The following is a 17,301-nucleotide window of genomic DNA, read 5'->3' on the forward strand; positions in this document are numbered from 1 at the left end:
GAGCAGGAGCTCGCCAGGACCGTCACGTCCGAGCACCACAAGTTATTGATTAACAAGCAGACCCCTCCGCTTCTAACTTTGCCCGAGGATGCTGTATGGTCCATTCAGTGGATTGAGAAGCCCTCAGGTTGAATGGCACAGTCAGGTGAAGCAGGTGTAAGCCACATTTCAGTGAGACAGCACACACCAGTCCCTCAGTTCTCTTCGGTAGGTCAGTCTTGCCCATAGTTCATCAACTTTGTTCTCATTGGACTGGACGTTAGCTAGTGGTATGCTGGGGAGTGGGGTCCTGTACCCACACTGTTTCAGCCTCACCTGCAGCCCAGCCATTTTACTCCGCATCCGAGGTGGCTGCGACTCGTTGGTCCTGGAATGGAGCCTCCTGGTAAGTGATTGCTTAGGGACAGACCTGGAAGACCTGGAGTAGATTCACCTGGACTGGAAGGTAAGTGACTGCTTGTGAACAGACTTGGAGGACCTGGAGTGGATTCCACTGGCCTGTGAGGTAAGCTATTGTTCCCATACAGGTATGAAGGTCCTGAAGAGGAGCGGTCTGTCCCAGCTGGTAAGTGGGGACGTCTGGGGGGGCCTCCGTGTCGGCACTCGGCCCCAGGTGCTCCGTGGGGTCAGGCTTGTGATCCAGAGGGGCCCTGGTATTGGGCGTACCCGCTGGTTGGGCCCCGCGTCGGGTCAGGCCTCGGGACTCTGCCTCCACTGGTCGGGCCTCCAGATAGGTCAGGACATGGGTGTTGGCGTCGGGAGTTCCCGTTAGTCAGGTCTTCACTCTGGGTCCTCGGATCTCAGCGTCAGGAGTTCCAGTGGGGTCCAGGAGTCGAGTCTTGGCGATTGGGGGCCTCCATGGGGTTGGCTCTCCACCCTGCACAGGCTTCCAGGTGAACAGGCCTGTCCTGGGCCCCGCTGGTCGTTTCCATTTGGGTTCGGGAGTCAGGTCAGTTGCTCAGTAATTCCTGGAAGTCGGAAGGTTGCCAGCCCTGTAAGAAGATTTTAAAGAACATTATTAGTGATACTTAGTGATATAAAATTTAAAATTTTATAACGATTATAGAAGTAATGAGTAGATCTGCAGAGAGCAGCTTGCAACGAGTCGCCATGCTCCAGCACCATTTTGCTTATCCTGGCGCCATCTTGGTCATTATTGCATTACTGGAGCTTGCTCTGCAGGGAACTGCAGCAGGACTTCATACAACGGTGGCCAGCAAATGTTTTCATTGGCTGCAAGTCAACTGGATATGTAATGAAGTTGTGCAAGGCACTATAGAAATGCAGTAACTTGCTTTCCATATTTCATCTGGTTAGATGCTGTGTTATAGATTTTGGGAAACTTTTTTTGTATTATTTAAGTTAATTCCCATTTGCAGTGTAATCCTTGGATTACCTGTAGTATTCTGTCATGAATCCAATCCATTAAAGGAACCCTTGCAATTGTATATTTGACTTTCCTGGGACATCCCAAAACACTTTTTGCACTTCAAATATTTCTATGGTAGTCAGCCTCTTAATGGAGAAAACTAGCAGCTAACAGACAGCTTAAATGTTCCCCATGCATGCAAATGTCTCTAAACTCATGACTTCAGCAAGGGACAAGGGTATCAGTTGTGTGTATTTTAGCACAGCACCTGTTGAATGAACCAGGTAGGAAAGGAAGCTGCTTGGAAAAGTGGTTGTTGGACTTTATTCATTCGGGGGATGTGGATGGTATCAACAACACCATTTGTTGTCTATTCTAATTGCCTCTGAACTGAGGAGGCAGATGAACGTCAGTCCTGTGGGTCTGGCACCAAGTAGGGCAGATTGGGGTAAGGATGGTAGATTTCCTTCCCTGCAGTGAACTAGATCATTGTTTATGATTAGTCTTATAGTTTTAATTCCAGATTGATTTGCACTCCCCAACTGCCAGGGATTGGGTGGTGTTGATGCTCAAACGTTCTTGAGTTTCATAGAACATAGAACATGGAACATTACAGCACAGTACAGGCCCTTTGGCCCACAATGTTGTGCTGACATTTTATCCTGCTCTAAGATCTATCTAACCCTTCCCTCCCACATAGCCCTCCATTTCTCTGTCATTCATGTGTCTATCTATGAATCTCTTAAAGGTCCCTAATGTATCTGCCCCCACAACCTCTGCCGGCAGTGCGTTCCACACACCCACCACTCTTTGTGTAAAAAAAAAACTAACTTACCCCTGACATCCACCCCTGACATCCTTCCTCCAATCACCTAAAATTATGTCCCCTCATGTTAGCCATTGTCGCCCTGGGAAAAAGTCTCTGACTGTCCACTCGATCTATGCCTCTTATCATCTTGTGCACCTCTATCAAATCACCTCTCATCCTCCTTCTCCCCAAAGAGAAAAGCCCGAGCTCGCTCAACCTGTGTCCTTAAACACAGAGTGAACTTTGTTTTCAGCACAGAGAACACCAAGTGAACTCTGAACTCTGAATGAACCCTTGAACTGTGTCCTTGAACACAGAGTGGGGAACCTTGAGGAGCAGAGGGACCTTGGTGTACAAGTATACACAGCTCCCTGAAGGTGGTAGCACATGTTAATAGGATAGTGAAGAAGGCATATAGGATGCTGGCCCTCATTAGTGAGGGCGTAGAATGGGATGGTCATCAAACAGCTGTAGAAACAGTAATTGGGTCACAGCTGGAGTAGAGTCCAATTCTGGTCACCGTAGGAAGGATGTGATTCCACTGGAGAGAGCAGAGGAGAATCACCAGGATGGAGCATTTTAGTTATGAGGAGAGATTGGAGAGGCTGGGTCTGTTTTCCTTGGAGCAGAGCTGGCTGAGAGGGGACCTGATAGGAAGTGTACAGAATTAAATGCCTTGGATAGGGTGAATTAAGAGAACCTTCCCCATAATGGAGACTCTAAACCCAGGGGGCATAGGCTTAGGGTAAGGAGCAATGTGATTAAAAGGATCTCTAAAATGTTTTTCAGTAAGGGAGTGGCTGCCATCTGGAATGGGTGGTGGAGGTACTCTCTCTCTCGTCATCTTTAAAAGCACCTGGACAAGTATTTGAATCACCAAGAAATAAAGGCTCTGGGCCAGGTGCTGGTAAATGGGATTAGTGTGGATAGATACTTGATGGTCAGTGTGCACACGGTGGTGAATCTTTGGAACTCCCCTAGAGGACTGGAGGCTCAATCGTTGCATTCAAAACTCACATTGATGGATTCTTGGATATTGGAGGAATCCAGAGAGATGAAGATGGAGCAAGAAAATGATGAACAGCAGAGCAGGTTTAAAAAGGTCAGAGAACTGCCTTCTATTGCTATTCAGGTGCAACAGTGGAATTTGAACTTTGGATCGGTGGTCCAAAACTATAAGATATCTTTATTAGTCACATGTACATCGAAACACACAGTGAAATGCATCTTTTGCGTAGAGTGTTCTGGGGGCAGCCGCAAGTGTCGCCACGCTTCTGGCGCCAACTTAGCGTGCCCACAATTTCCTAGCCGGTACGTCTTTGGAATGTGGGAGGAAACCGGAGCACCTGGAGGAAACCCACGCAGTCACGGGGAGAACGTACAAACTCCTTACAGACAGTGGCTGGAACTGAACCCGGGTCGCTGGCGCTGTAATAACGTTACGCTAACTGCTACACTACCGTGCCTGCCCTGTCCTGACCCCTGTCCTGTAAGTGAGCACCCGCTACCCCTCTGCCAGCCACAGCTGGAAGAACATGGGTGGGGGGGGGGGGGTGTGGGGGAGAGTCCTGTCTCGCTGTTCATCTCCCTTTGGTCTTCCAATGAAGTTTAGGCAGAGCACTCCAGCACTGACTGGGCACCTTGCATTCTTGTGAACTAGATATCAAATCCAGTGACTGATTAAGTAGCATTGTAAGAATTTGTGATTTTACAGCATTGTTTTGTAAATTCGGATAATCTTTGCATCTCCCATTTGTACCTCCCTAACCCAACCTTTCATTCCCACCAGAAGCATTGTATGATCTCTCCTTCCTTCCCACCCACATGTTTCATTTTCATTTCTCCCTTACCTTTAACCCCATTTGTTAAAACTTCTCTAACACTTCTTTCCCAGGTCTGATGAATGGTCAATTTGAATCTTCCCCCACCTCAGATGCTACCCGATGTGTTGAGAACCTTCAGCATCTGTAGAATTTTGATTTAAGTTGAGTCTCTGAGTTGGTGGATGTTGTGTCCTGCATCGGTGAGATGGAAGTTCATGCTCAGCAATGCAGTGACACTTCAGAAGCCCACTCCAAGAGGACTATGGTGGTGCATCAGTTGGTGCTGCTCCCCTGGGCTCTAGCATCTGTGTGGAGTTTGCATGTTCTCCCTGTAACCATGTGGATTTCCTTTGGATGTTCTAGTTTCTTCCCACATCCCATGTTAGTTGGGTATTGTAAATTGCCTCAGTGGAATCTGGTGACCAGGGATGCACTATACTGCAGCTGTGACCCAATTAATGTTTCTAAAGTTGTCTGACTGCCCTGCTCTTGCATTCTATGCCCTCGCTGATCAAGGCCAACATCCCATATGGCTTCTTCACTACCCTATCAACATGTGCTACCACCTTTGGGGATCTGTCTACTTGTACACCAAGGTTCCCTCTGCTCCTCTGTTCCCCAATCTGTGTTCAATGTAGGTCAGTTGCAACAGAATCAAAGGAGTTGCCGGTCATGTGAGAGTAGTTTCAGGGTAAGCTGCAGATGAGGGAAATGGGACTGATGGATTGTTCTGGGAGCTGGCAGGGACCTGATGGGCTCAATGGATACTATACACTTGCTTTGCTGCAGGCAATTTATTTTTAAACCTTGGCTGGTTTTAAAGCAGTAGGGCAATCTGACCATTGATGCACTGATCTGTGGACTTTTTCTGTAGATGTTTTTTTGCTCCTTTCTTACAGAACCTGCCACCAGCACCACAGAGATTCCAACAACGGCTCCCGTGTATTCACCCTCCAGCTTTGACCCTGCCAGTTTCATTGGTGGAATGGTGTTGGTTCTAGGGGCTGAGGCAGCATTTTTCTTCGCAATCAAATTCTTCAAAGCACGAGATGGAACCTACCAAACTCTGTAAGCATCAACCGTGTGTGGCAAGCCATCTTCCTGTACTGCAGACTCTTCCCAAACCTTTTTGTCTGTGCTTTGCTTTTTGTGTGTTGTCTTTCTGCTCTGTCCTGTGTGCTTTGTTCATTAAACTTTAATTCTGCATACTTTGTAGAATGAATTGGGTTTGCTGATGGAAACTAGTTGAGGGCCTACATTAGGACTCAAATACAATTGTTAATTTAAATTTAAATAAAACTTTGCACCAATTCATTTACACTCCCATGAATTGAAAAAATGTAGCAAGGTTATATTTTTGTAAGCTTTGAATGCTCTGGGATAAACTAATGGAAGGGATAAGATGGCGTATATTGGAGAATAGATTGCCACAAGAGTCTATCTTTGGAGCAATGCTTCTGCTATGCTTAAGATCAGCAAACTCAAATCCAATCCTCAAGTTCAGGCAAGAAACAATGGGGAAAAAAGAAGGAAATTAAGGAAATGCAGAACTAGTTGGATAAAAGATTCAAAGTGCAGAATTGTGACCAGCCCAATGTAGACTAATTCAAAATATTGGATGTAGGACTGACGTTGCTGATCCTGTGATTGAAATTGAAGAACGAGGGATTTAGTAAATGCAGCAGTGAAAACCCTTGAATTTCTGCAGGGATCTAATTGACAACTATGCCACTTAGTAAAAACAGTACAGCTGGTGTCTCAAACTCCAGTGATATCTGAAACCGAAATTGCTGCAAAACTCAACAGGTCAGGCAGCATCTGTAGAAAGAGAAACGATCAATATTTTTTTCAACTAACTTGTTTCTCTTTCCCAGTTCTGACAAAGCTTCACAGACCTGAAATGCTGATGGGTTTTTTTTTGTTGTACTTTGTGTTGTCCACCTGTTTGGTCGCTTTACATGTAAATCCCGCAGGGAGACTCAGAGACAGGAAGCCAGGTTCTGGGCACATGAACTCACTGAGGAAAAAACTGGAGAATTTCCCTGTCCAAACCCACTGCCCAACATTCAGACTGAGAGCCAAATTTGCACAACAATATGATATACAAAATGCAAAGGTGAAATGCTATGGTGTAGACATGAAATACTCAGCAAGTTGAGGAGCATCAGTGAAGAAAAATGGTTAACCATGACCTTCCATTAGAACCAAAATGTGCAATGTCAACGTTAAATAGGAAGGATGCTGCCTGATCCAGTGTTGTATGTGAGAAGCTGAGGAATAAATTCAAAGCTGCAGCCTCCAGACCAACGAAAATTTGGGAAGGATACCAGAAATGTTGTGATAGTCATACGTCACAGAAACAAGATCCTTCAGCCAATTGATTCCACGCTGACCATAAAGCAGCAATGGACACTGACCCCCCCCCCCCCATTTTATTTCCTCATTTTCACTGGTTCTCCCCAGATTCAACCACTAACCTACACACTAGTGGCAATTTACAGTAACCTGCATCTCTTTGGATGTGGGAGAAAACTGGAGCAGTTAGAGGAGAAGGAGGGGAAGAACCCACACAAGTCACTCGGAGAACGTGCAAACTCCCTGTGAACAGTATCCGGATTGAACCTGGGTCTCTGGAACTATGGGACAACAGCTGGTACTAACTGTGCCGCTGGGGTTTGGGATGATCAAGGGGCCGTGAAATGAAAATTGAAACCATTAGACAGATGATGAGGGAACATTGAAGGTCAACATCAAACAGTTGTTAAAATGTCAATGGCTTTGGAGGTATTTTGTTTTGACGTTTGAGTGGATCAGAAACTCTTCCCATGAAGGGCCCCTGTGCCCTTTTAACAATAAAATGCCTGCTGGTCTGAGATGGTGTGCAGTCCATAGCCTTGTTCATGTATTGGTGGTGCCTACTGCAACGATCTGCTGGTGGAACTCAGCAGGTCAAGGTTCCAACTGCACTTGGGTCGCTCACTCAGTCCAGTTTGAGCCCCTGTAGAAATCTTTCTGTCCACATTTTAATTGAAATGTAACTTTAACAATGGGTCAGCTGCTGATGCTAGCTGTGGGCACTGGATTCATCTTGGCTTAAAATTAGCAAGAAATGTTGGGTATCAGTAGCTCCCTCTATTTCTTAGTGTGTGTGTTTACACTTTTCATTGATGCCTGTATGCCCTTGAGGGCTAACAGTTGTCTAGTACTTCACCCATGTAAGTATTTGATTTGTATTTGTGTGAAGAAGCTGACTGATCCTAAAGAGCTTTGGTAGAATTTGGATCTTGGCCAGCAGGGAGCAGTGAATGGGGAGTGGGAACCCTTGACTGTTTCCGCTGAGTCATTCAAGCACTCTCCCATATTGCAGCCACCACAGTCGTACACTATGGATTGAAGTGGGGGCTTGTGCTATTTGTAACGCTTTCATGACTTGGCCAGTGATTTTTTCGAGCTTTTGCCTGAAGCTCCCACATGGAAACACAAGTTGGCCATTCAATAAGGTCACAGCTAATCCCTACCTAACCTCTGGCTCAGCTGCCTATTTCTTAATATCCTCACCAAAAAAAATCATTGATTTTGATAAATTTACTGTTGACTTAATATCTGCAAACGTTTGAGATGAATCACAGATTTTCAAATTACATACCAAACTGATCCCTCATTCATTCCAAAGTTCTACCAGATGGAAAAAAATTCTTTTTGTTTTCTAATTTCTAGTTCTAAATTGATTAGTATTTGTCAAACTTGTTATTACAAACAGGAGAAGTGAAGTAATTATTTCTGAATTGTTCTCTCTGCAACCGAGTGTTTCAGAGATACTGAGGCAAAATTTATAATCAGATGTTAAATAATAAAGTGCAGCTGTAGTTCATACTGCTTTGCAATGTCCTGTGTGCTTCATTGTCTCTCTTTGTTCCATTTTAACCCTTTACATGCTGCAAGTAGTGAGGAGACGCAATAGATTATGTAAGAAGTGGCTACAACATCGCTTTCCTGTAAATGAGCTAATCTGCTTTGTAGATGAACAGCAAGATACATTTGTTTGTGTGTAACGGTGCATTTGAGTGCAGATTCTTTTGCTGTGCATTTGTTTAAATTCTGTTTACAATGATAAACTGTTTAAGTTTAGAGGTTTTAATATAGTATGCATGTACGTAGGTACAAACTGTGCTTTTGTAAAGCTCCATATTTGAAGATTTACTACTACCTGCCTTTAATGATCAGTGACATTGGATCATAGTCTTGTCATGCCCATGATGGACTAGCATTTTGGTGAACCATAATCCAGTAACAAATTAACCTTTTGTTAACCACCGTTGCGTAATGAAAACCCTAGAGGTTTTTTCACTTTTAAGCCTTAAGTGATTAGCACCTAGAGTCAGTAGTTGTTGATCATTGCTCTGTTATGGTCTGCAGGCTACAATGTTGAACTGTGAGCAAGTGTGAAATATTTCTGAAAGTGCCTTGTTTTCAAATTGACTAAAGTGTGTGAATTTTATCCTTTCCATGGAAGGCAGGCTTCTCCATTTGTGGTCTCTAGATCATGCTCCAAATGCATCAGTGGATTCTGACCTAGAGGTTGGGAATAGTCTCCCACTCACTCTGAGGGGAGCTGCTGAGCTCCTGCTCATTGCCTTGCTGATGCAACGCATCAGGAGCAAGTTGAAACCAAGTGTCTCGCCACACTGACCTGCATTGTGTGTCATGCACACCACACAGCATAAATTCTGAACCTGCCTAAACAAGCATTAAATTGGGTTTGACCAAGTTGTCTGTCAGTAGACTAGACGTTGACACTTTTTTTGGACCGTTAATTGATTGCATTTAAAGAGGCAGCATTAGGACAAAGTTGCTCTCCTGATTGGCGTTTCAACCCCTCGTGGTTTTATATAGACTCTAGGATACAGGTAGAGCATTATTTATGTTGACCTGTCTGTGGGATTATATCTACAACTGAATCCCTAATATTGTTTTTTTCTCTTTTTAAAACAACTGCAAAATAGCAATTTGCTCCTGCCACTGTCTACACATACCGGCCAATCAGGGTGATAATGGGAGCAACATGCCAACTGTTTTTTTTGGGGAACGGCAGTATTGTAGTGAGATTACTGGGAATGATTATTTCTGAGAACATGAGTTCAAACCCCACCAAGGCAGCTGGGGAATTTAAATTTGATTTATTACATTTGGAATAAAGAGCTTGGATTCCATGGGGCTACAGTATTATTGGTAAATTGGTTTATTATTGTCACATGTACCAAGATACAGTGAAACATTTTGTTCTGCATGCTATCCATACAGATCATTTCATTACAACAGTGCATTGAAGTAGTACAAGTGAAAACAATGTCAGAATGCAGAATAAAGTGTTACGGTTAGAGAAAATGCAGGCAGACAATAAGGTGCAAGGGCATAACGAGGTAGATTGTGAGGTCAAGGGCCATCTATTGTACTAGGGGACTACTCAATAGTTTTATAACAGCAGGGTAGAAAAGCTGTGTTCGAGCCTGGTGGTACGTGCTTTCAGGCTTTTGTATCTTCCGCCCATTGGGAGGGGGGAGAAGAGAGAATGTCCAGGGTTGGTGGGGTCTTTGATTATGCTGGCTGCTTTACCAAGGCAGCGAGAAGTGTAGGCAGAGTCCATGGAGGGGAGGCTGGTTTCCGTGATGTGCTGAGCTGTGTCCACAACTCTCTGCAGTTTCTTGCGGTCACAGGCAGAGCACTTTGGTCTGCCAAAATCCACTTGGTTTGCTAACGTCCTGTGTGCAAGGGAATCTGCTTGCCTGACTGGGTTTATATTGTAACTCCAGACCCATAGAAATAGAGTCGACCTTTTATTGCCTGGTGAGACGGACAGATTGTGGTCTAAGACATGAGACTACAGATGCTGGATTTTGAAGCAACAAACAATCTGCTGGAGGAACTCTGCAGGGCAGGTCGAGCAGCATCTGTGGGGTTTGATTCAGGATGGGCAAGAATACTGGAAGTGAAGCCCTCATCCCAATAATGAATGCCTCTTGTTTTTAAAAATATGGTAGTTGGGTTCACTGACTTGTAGGGGTTGTCACATGCTGAGTAAAATAGGAAGTGGGAGAAGGCATGAGTGATCATTTGACAGTGAAAGCATAAGGAATTCCATCTATTGATGTGTTTAAAGGAGTGTTTATTAGTGAATATTGGAGGTGAATGGGCTTTGGTGAAATTACAAGGCAGATCTGGACAGAATACAACCTACAATTTTGAAGAGTGGTATAAATTTCAAATGGGGGACAGTTTTTTGCCACTGTCTGGTAGTGCTCCCCATACTTGGAGATGCATTGATCATACAGAAATGTGGGGTATTAATTTTAGAGTTAAAATCCACTCAATTTGACAGGACAGTGGCAACATTCACAGCTGCTTTCAAAAGCTAGTTGGGTAATTGTCATCAAGCTGCAGAAATATGGATCAAATCTACCTTGGATGCCCTGCCCCTGTTCTGGGAGCTGTCAGTGGGCAGTCAAGTTTCCACCACCTTGTTCAAAGTTTGGAGTTGCATAAAATTAGCTGTTTTTTTTCAAAAAAATGCTTTTTCAGTAAGGTTGTTGACATTTCATATTCTGTTATTGAGACTAGATCTTTATTCCAGAATTAATTTAATGAACTAAAATCTCCCAGTTGCCAGAGTGGGATTTGACGTCTAGTCTCTGCACCACCATTTCAAGCTTTCATTTCTGGTCAGATTTCTGCAGCACTCTTTCCCAATATGTATAAAAATCAGCTGGTGGTGCACTAAATATATTGTAGCCTTAACTGTGCATTGCTGAAGTCAGGCTCGTCTTCCTGCTGGTATTCAACAGTATTTCCAAAAGCTTTTGACTGAAACGTTGTGGTTGATTTTAAGTTGAAAGAAATTCCCTGATATGTCTGCTTCATATGTTAATTTCGTTTTGCTTTAGAAAATTCATCTGTTTGTGTCCCTACGTTTCATGTCTCGAGATTTTGAATTAGCAATACCAGCCTTTAGTTCCAAGATAAGTAGAGAGGGAAAGAACTTTTGTGACAATATCTAAAAGCCATGGAGAATCTCAAAGAATCGTGCATTTTGTATATTGAGACAGTTTTACCAAAGATGTTTGTCCATTCCTAATGTATTACTACTTTATGTTCAACTGCAATGATAAGTTTGTTAGCAAATTAAAAAACCTTGTGTTCTGGTTGAATAGGATATAATCAAAGGATGGAAGTGCCGGGTTTGAAGTGGCCAAACTGCGCTCTGTTTCCCAACAAACATTTAATAACTGACGTTCTCCTCACTAATGTCACATTTGTACAGCATTTCAATGGATGGAATTACGGTTCTGTTTGCCTTTGACGTGATGGATGTAATTTGCGGCAGATGCAAGAGTATGTTCAGGACTAGTCTCTGCATTGGCCCCAATAATACTAAGAATATGCACCAGGACCTTTTAACAAGAACATACAGTAATGGTTTGACTTAACTATTGAGCCAAACCCTGTAAAATGGAGTGTTTTTATCTTATTGACTGTTGCTTTGATCATGTTTGGTTTAAGATCAAGTGTTTATCTAGTTTTAACAAAATTTAATTATGAACTTAAATTTATTGTGTTGCTGTAAATGTTGCTTCCTGAAACCTTACACAAACGTTCCTCTACTGGAGAAGAAAAGGCTGCGAGATTTGTGTTCCAATGTCAAGTAGGTTCTGGCTTGCATTTGGCCATTTGGAAGACCATTTTGAATAGCGTTCTGTACATCTGTTACTTGCTAGCAAGTCTCCCATGCACATTATATCTGCAGTGGGACCTCCTGCTCTGCTTGGCCTTGCTGTGGTTTAATGATCCATCGGTGCTTTGGTTAAATTACTGAAGGTGCTGTTGACATTACAATGTGTTTTCCTCCTCCTTCCCTCCTCATCTACCCAAGTAACTGATGCACTTTCTTCAGAGGATGTCCTACTTTCATCACCTAAGATGCTGTGCTCCATTGCTGCATCTCACTTTGGGCAAACCTGCAATGATGTCTTTGCCCCCCCCCCCCCCCCCAGGTGACAGCCTGAAGTAAGCTGGTGGAGGTAGTTTGTGTTCCAACTCTTCCCTGCTCAACAGCAGTACAACAGTTCGGAAGTAGACATGGCAAGCATGGTGCTGTAACTGGACAGCAGTCAATTTGAATCAAACCTATACTGTTGACTGACAGCTAAGCCTTGTACAGCTGTGTATTTTAAGTAAATAATTACATTTTTCCCTTGCCTTGGATAGATTAGCTAAGGTACTTGCCAAAAAGAATAGCTTTGCATTGTCAATTCTTGGGTCTATGGCATTACTGTCAATAATTACACCAGGTGGAATTGCATCCTTGCTCTGGGAAGCAATTGCATTGAAGAATGGAGGGGTTGTGGTGCATGGAGCCTTGCTTGTGTCCTGAGCTGCCAGGAGTACCCTGTAGTAGCTGAAGATAAGTTCCATTTATTGTGAGCACATCATAGTATTTAGGTAGATGGGATGAAGCAACTTGGCTTTTTTTTTTGGTGGTCCTTTCTGATCCTACCAGCTCTTCTGTTCTATTCTCTGGAAAAGTTCACTTCCCAGTTTAATCTGTCAATATGTAAGTCCATTGTCCATTTTGAATCCATGGCTGCTATTCTTTAATTCCCTCCAGAAATAGCAGGAATATGCACTCCACGATATTGCCAGGGATAGAGGTGGTATCATGTAACTGCAGCAGTGAAGGCTCTGCTATTAAACTCTTCTAAGTGATTAATCATTACCATTGAACATGTTATCTTGTTAGGGTCATGTTTAGCTCCTGTGTCTTTCCACTAACATGTCAGAAAATGCACCACAGGATTGGATTGTTGTAGCAGGAGAAACCCAGGGAGTCTGAAAATAAATTCAATGCCAGTGCCCTCCTGGCCAATCTTGAATCTCCATGGATGTGACCTCTCAAAATTCTGCTGCCCCATATCCCAACTTGTACATTTTTCCAACCACCCTTCACCTCATTGACCCAACTGGCTCCCAGTCCAGCAACACCTCAATTTTAAAAAGCCTCAGCCTCGTTTTCCATCCATGGGTCTGATCTACAATCCTTCCAAGATATTTGCAAAGCTGAGAACGTTTCCCAATTATGCTAGGAATACTTTCCTGGCTCTGAGCCCTATCCTGGGATTTCCATGTAGTCCTGCCAGGTTTTTGATCACACCCCTGTGAAGTGCCTTGGGATGTTATTGCTGCCACCTTGCAATAATTCCCATCTTTTGAAGTCTCTTTTTTTTAAAACAAACTTGGATTTTCACATTTATTTACAGCCTCTTGAAATTAATCACGTGCTCCCTTAACCCATCTTGCATAGACCTGATGCAGCTCAGACTCCCAACTAACCCATTGACGAGTACAGAATCTCATGCTGTCTAATCTGTTTCTATGATCTTTGAGAACACATCTGACCGTTCTTAATGAGCACCAAATTTCAGCCTTTGCGTACCTGCCACCTCCAACTCCCACTCCCACTCCCAAATTAATGGGCCAAGCCACCTTCTGCAGCCTTGCTGTTCAATCTAATGAAGAGGCTGTTAGAAGGAACAACTTGCTTATCTAATTCTTGCATGTTTTCGAGTCCTAAAAGGCTTCACAGTCAACTAATGGCCTTTCAAGTGGAAGAAAGGAGGGCCAGGAAAAAGCTTGTGCATCACAGGTTTGTGGTGAAGATTGTGCCGGGAGTTGTGCTTACCGATTCTAATTGCTGTTGTTGCCTCCGCAAGATAATGGAACAAAACTATTCATGTGGCTTTGGACGATTTGGTGCACATTTGTCCTAGAACATAGAACATTACAGCACAGTACAGGCCCTTCGGCCCACGATGTTGTGCTGACAGTTTATCCTGCTCTAAGATCTATCCAACCCAGGGAGGTCTGGTGGTGCTCGATGGACTAAGTCATAACTTGGCTTTGGTCCAAGTACTTTTCAATCTATTATTTACCACTCTTTAATAAGTCTTTTACAATACTGGCACAAGTTTAATCTTGATTTTTAACTGCTAAAATGAATACCAGATCTAAAGCATCAGCTAATGGTAATGGAGACCAACCTACTTTGGAAGCTATTTCTAATCTGGATAGAAAGTTTGACCGGAGCTTTGCCGAATTGAAGTCCATTTTACAGGACTTTGAAGAAAAACAAAATACTCTTATCCAGGAGAATGCCAAACAAAGGCAACTAATTGCTGAACTCGACCAAGCTGGTAAAGAGAGAGATGCCAAACTTCATTCACTTGAAAAAGCTTTAATTATGACCAAGCAAAACCTGGAGAAGCAACAACAGAGGATCATCGACCTGGAAGGACGCAGCAGGAGGAAAAATTTAAGGATCATCAACTTTCCAGAAGATCTATCCAACCCTTCCCTCCCACATCGCCCCCCATTTCTCTATCATTCATGCACTCTCCCTGTCATTCCTCCAAGTGTGCAGTTGTAAGAATCCAACTCTTGGTGTAGAGCTGAAATCTTCAGCACCACTTCCACACAACAGAAGCTTCTCAGTTCCCACCTGACATCTTGAGTAAAATTGATCTTGTCTGAAACTGCTGTCACCCTTGTTTCTGATACAAGACTCTTTGTTATTCCCTTCACATTGCAAGCTATTTCTATTTTTTGTTCACCCAAACACCAGGTCATTGGCCTTGAGTGTCACGTCATGAGTTGGCCTGGGTGAGGGATGATTGCAATTATGGGGATCTGCTTTTTAAAGTTCATGTTTTTGTATTGTTGTCCCCCCCCCCCCCCCCCCATCCCATTGTCATTGGATAGGTTTCTGGCAGAGGTCTTTAGCCTCTATTATTATTTTTAATTTCTTTTTGTGACTCATCAGCTAAAAAGCGATGCCGATTTGGAGACTGCATTCTGTTTTGCAATTATACCAAAGACTCCACCACTCCCCCCCCCCCCCCCCCACCAAAACTGATGAGGAAAATTAGACTATGAAGGTGCCTTTGTCAATGATGGCATTCACACTTGAATAACTAAGTGGTTGCATTGCCTTAGGGTGACGGTTTTAGAAATTTCAGTACAAGTTTTAAAAACTGCATAGATGATTCCGCAGCCTCCCGTGTGAATGTTTTATGCTGACTATTTGTGCTCCTGCAAAGCAAAATGAGGAGCAGGATGTACACTGGAAATGCTGAGTTATTTTTATGGTCTCTCAAGTTTGGACAAAAGTCTAGTGACATCAATTCCAATGAGCTTGCTACTTTGAACTTGCTGTATATCAACATTCTGTCCATTCCAACAACGGTTGGCACTAGCTGGTGGGAAGAATGAAATTTTACTCCCTTGGGGGTAGTGGGAAGAATGAAATTTTACTCCCTTGGGGGTTATTCCTGAATGGAATCTTGATTACAACCAGGAATTCTGCTCCATTATTGAACCCTTTGATGGCCCTACCAAAGCATCCCAATTTGGCCAGTGTCTGCTCCATGAAAGCTGGTCTTATTTGACATTGTTAATGTACATACAAAACACAAGTATAACCTTTCCCTGATCCATGAACACCTAAACTGGCCAGGATGCTTTCAATCCTCACATGATTGAGGAACCAGACTATTAAATGCCAATAAACTTGCTATTGTTTCTTTATTTTGACAATTTATTCATGTCGTCTTTTACAAAGTAACTCATTGATCAACAAAATTCCAGTTTCTCACGGAGAGCTTCATTGGATATAGTGCAGAGAGAAGGGTAAACTTTCTAACTTGGTCTAGTGCTGGTTAGTAATGAGGCTTGTTATCAAAATGACTCATTCTGGTCTTTTGTAGTATCATGGAGTCTGAACTACTTTTGTAAAGCAAAAAAAAACAAGTTACAATAGTTTGATTTCAGCTTTAACCATACTTGCCAAATTGGAGGCAGTTTTGCAACTATGGCCCTGTGCCGTCAACAAACGAAGGGAACTTCGCTGCCGCACTCTGGGTTTGGCTTGGATCGAGGGCTCATTGGCACTAATCCCAATCCACCACCCAATCCTTGTCAATATTGCAGGCTGCCATTTAATGGGCACTTGAGTTTCCTAAAGGACAAGGTGAGAAAATTCCATACTCTTGCAGTGGAATATGCTTTTGGGACCATCACACTTCACTGCTTTTGAGTGTGATACGCCATCCTTAAACTCTCTTGTTCTCAATCCTGTTATCACATCTTCATTGTTCAGTTGACTTAGCTGTGAGATCATTGGTATATCTTCAAACATTTGCATCCTAATATGCAAGATTTTAATGTTGCCACCTTCCATATGTGGAGTGTTTGTCTTTGAAGCATCAAATAATTACACAAGAAAATGATTACATTTTATCACTAATTGTGGACTAACGACCACAATGCATTCGTTGTATTTTGTTTCCCTTTTTCTTTGCTACCCAGTACTAGATGGAATAATTGTGACAGTTAATGGTTCCTTCCTGTTAAGGATTTAAGATGTTGTTAACCTATATCTGGGCTGTGTACATCAACAGCACAAACTCCCCTAACTGCCTTGTAAGTGGCTTTGCTGCACAGATATTGTGTTTAAGGTGCCTTGTGTCGAGTAAGTTGTAATATTTTCTATTCTGGCAGTGAGTGGATTTGTTCAGTGCAGTTTTTTTTGTTTTAGTTCCCTTTGATGGCAATCAAAGCCAGGAGTGTGAAAGAACCAGTTCAGTTTTGTTTCTTGATCCTATTTAGAGCATTGTTGGCATATGGATTTCCACACTTGTATATTTTAAAAAAAAGTACCTGCCATAATTTGTCACCAGTAAGGTAGATTATTTATTTACATGGATGAATGGTTTGGCCCTTTTTAAATGTTTGTCTTCAATGGTTTTTATATAAATAATTTTAGGAAACTGCTTGGATTGTGATTGCACTATTTTGATCACTTGTAATCAAGTACTTGTATTCTGGTATGTGAACTACATGCCAATAATTTTACTGCTGTGATATTAGTGTGAAAGGAAAATTAAAATTTGTTGAAATAACTGGTGTGGTTGCATTTTTGTTTATCATGTTTTGCATCTCAATGCACTAGACCTCAAAGCCTGACTTTTCAATTCAACTCCAATGCTTCGCTAAAACACAAGGGGGATAATGGAGGTCCCTTTTCATTGGTGAATGGTATGTTCAGTTATAGAGTATAGTTGTTTTTTAGATTGCAAGTTTTTCATTGTACCTGTACCTTGCTGTACTTGTGCACATGACAATAAATTTGACTTGACTTTTCAAACAAATCCATCTCTTGCTGACTTTTGTCTGATGCTTAGAATTGAGCAATAGTA

At 42.8% G+C, this 17,301-nt stretch overlaps 1 protein-coding gene across 1 annotated transcript in view; it reads left to right on the plus strand.

Moving 5' to 3' along the window:
• Positions 1–17,253, plus strand: part of cd164l2 (CD164 sialomucin-like 2) — a 53,777-nt gene extending 36,524 nt beyond the window's left edge. The window contains exons 7-8 of the mRNA XM_052036470.1: positions 4,900–5,068; positions 11,206–17,253. Coding sequence (XP_051892430.1) covers positions 4,900–5,068; positions 11,206–11,212 — 176 coding nt within the window. The 3' untranslated portion in view covers positions 11,213–17,253. The remainder of the gene's footprint in view (positions 1–4,899; positions 5,069–11,205) is intronic.
• Positions 17,254–17,301: the final 48 nt, after the last annotated feature.

The sequence above is a fragment of the Pristis pectinata genome, chromosome 22 (genome assembly GCF_009764475.1).
Source record: "Pristis pectinata isolate sPriPec2 chromosome 22, sPriPec2.1.pri, whole genome shotgun sequence".
Classification (NCBI taxonomy): Eukaryota; Metazoa; Chordata; class Chondrichthyes; order Rhinopristiformes; family Pristidae; genus Pristis; species Pristis pectinata.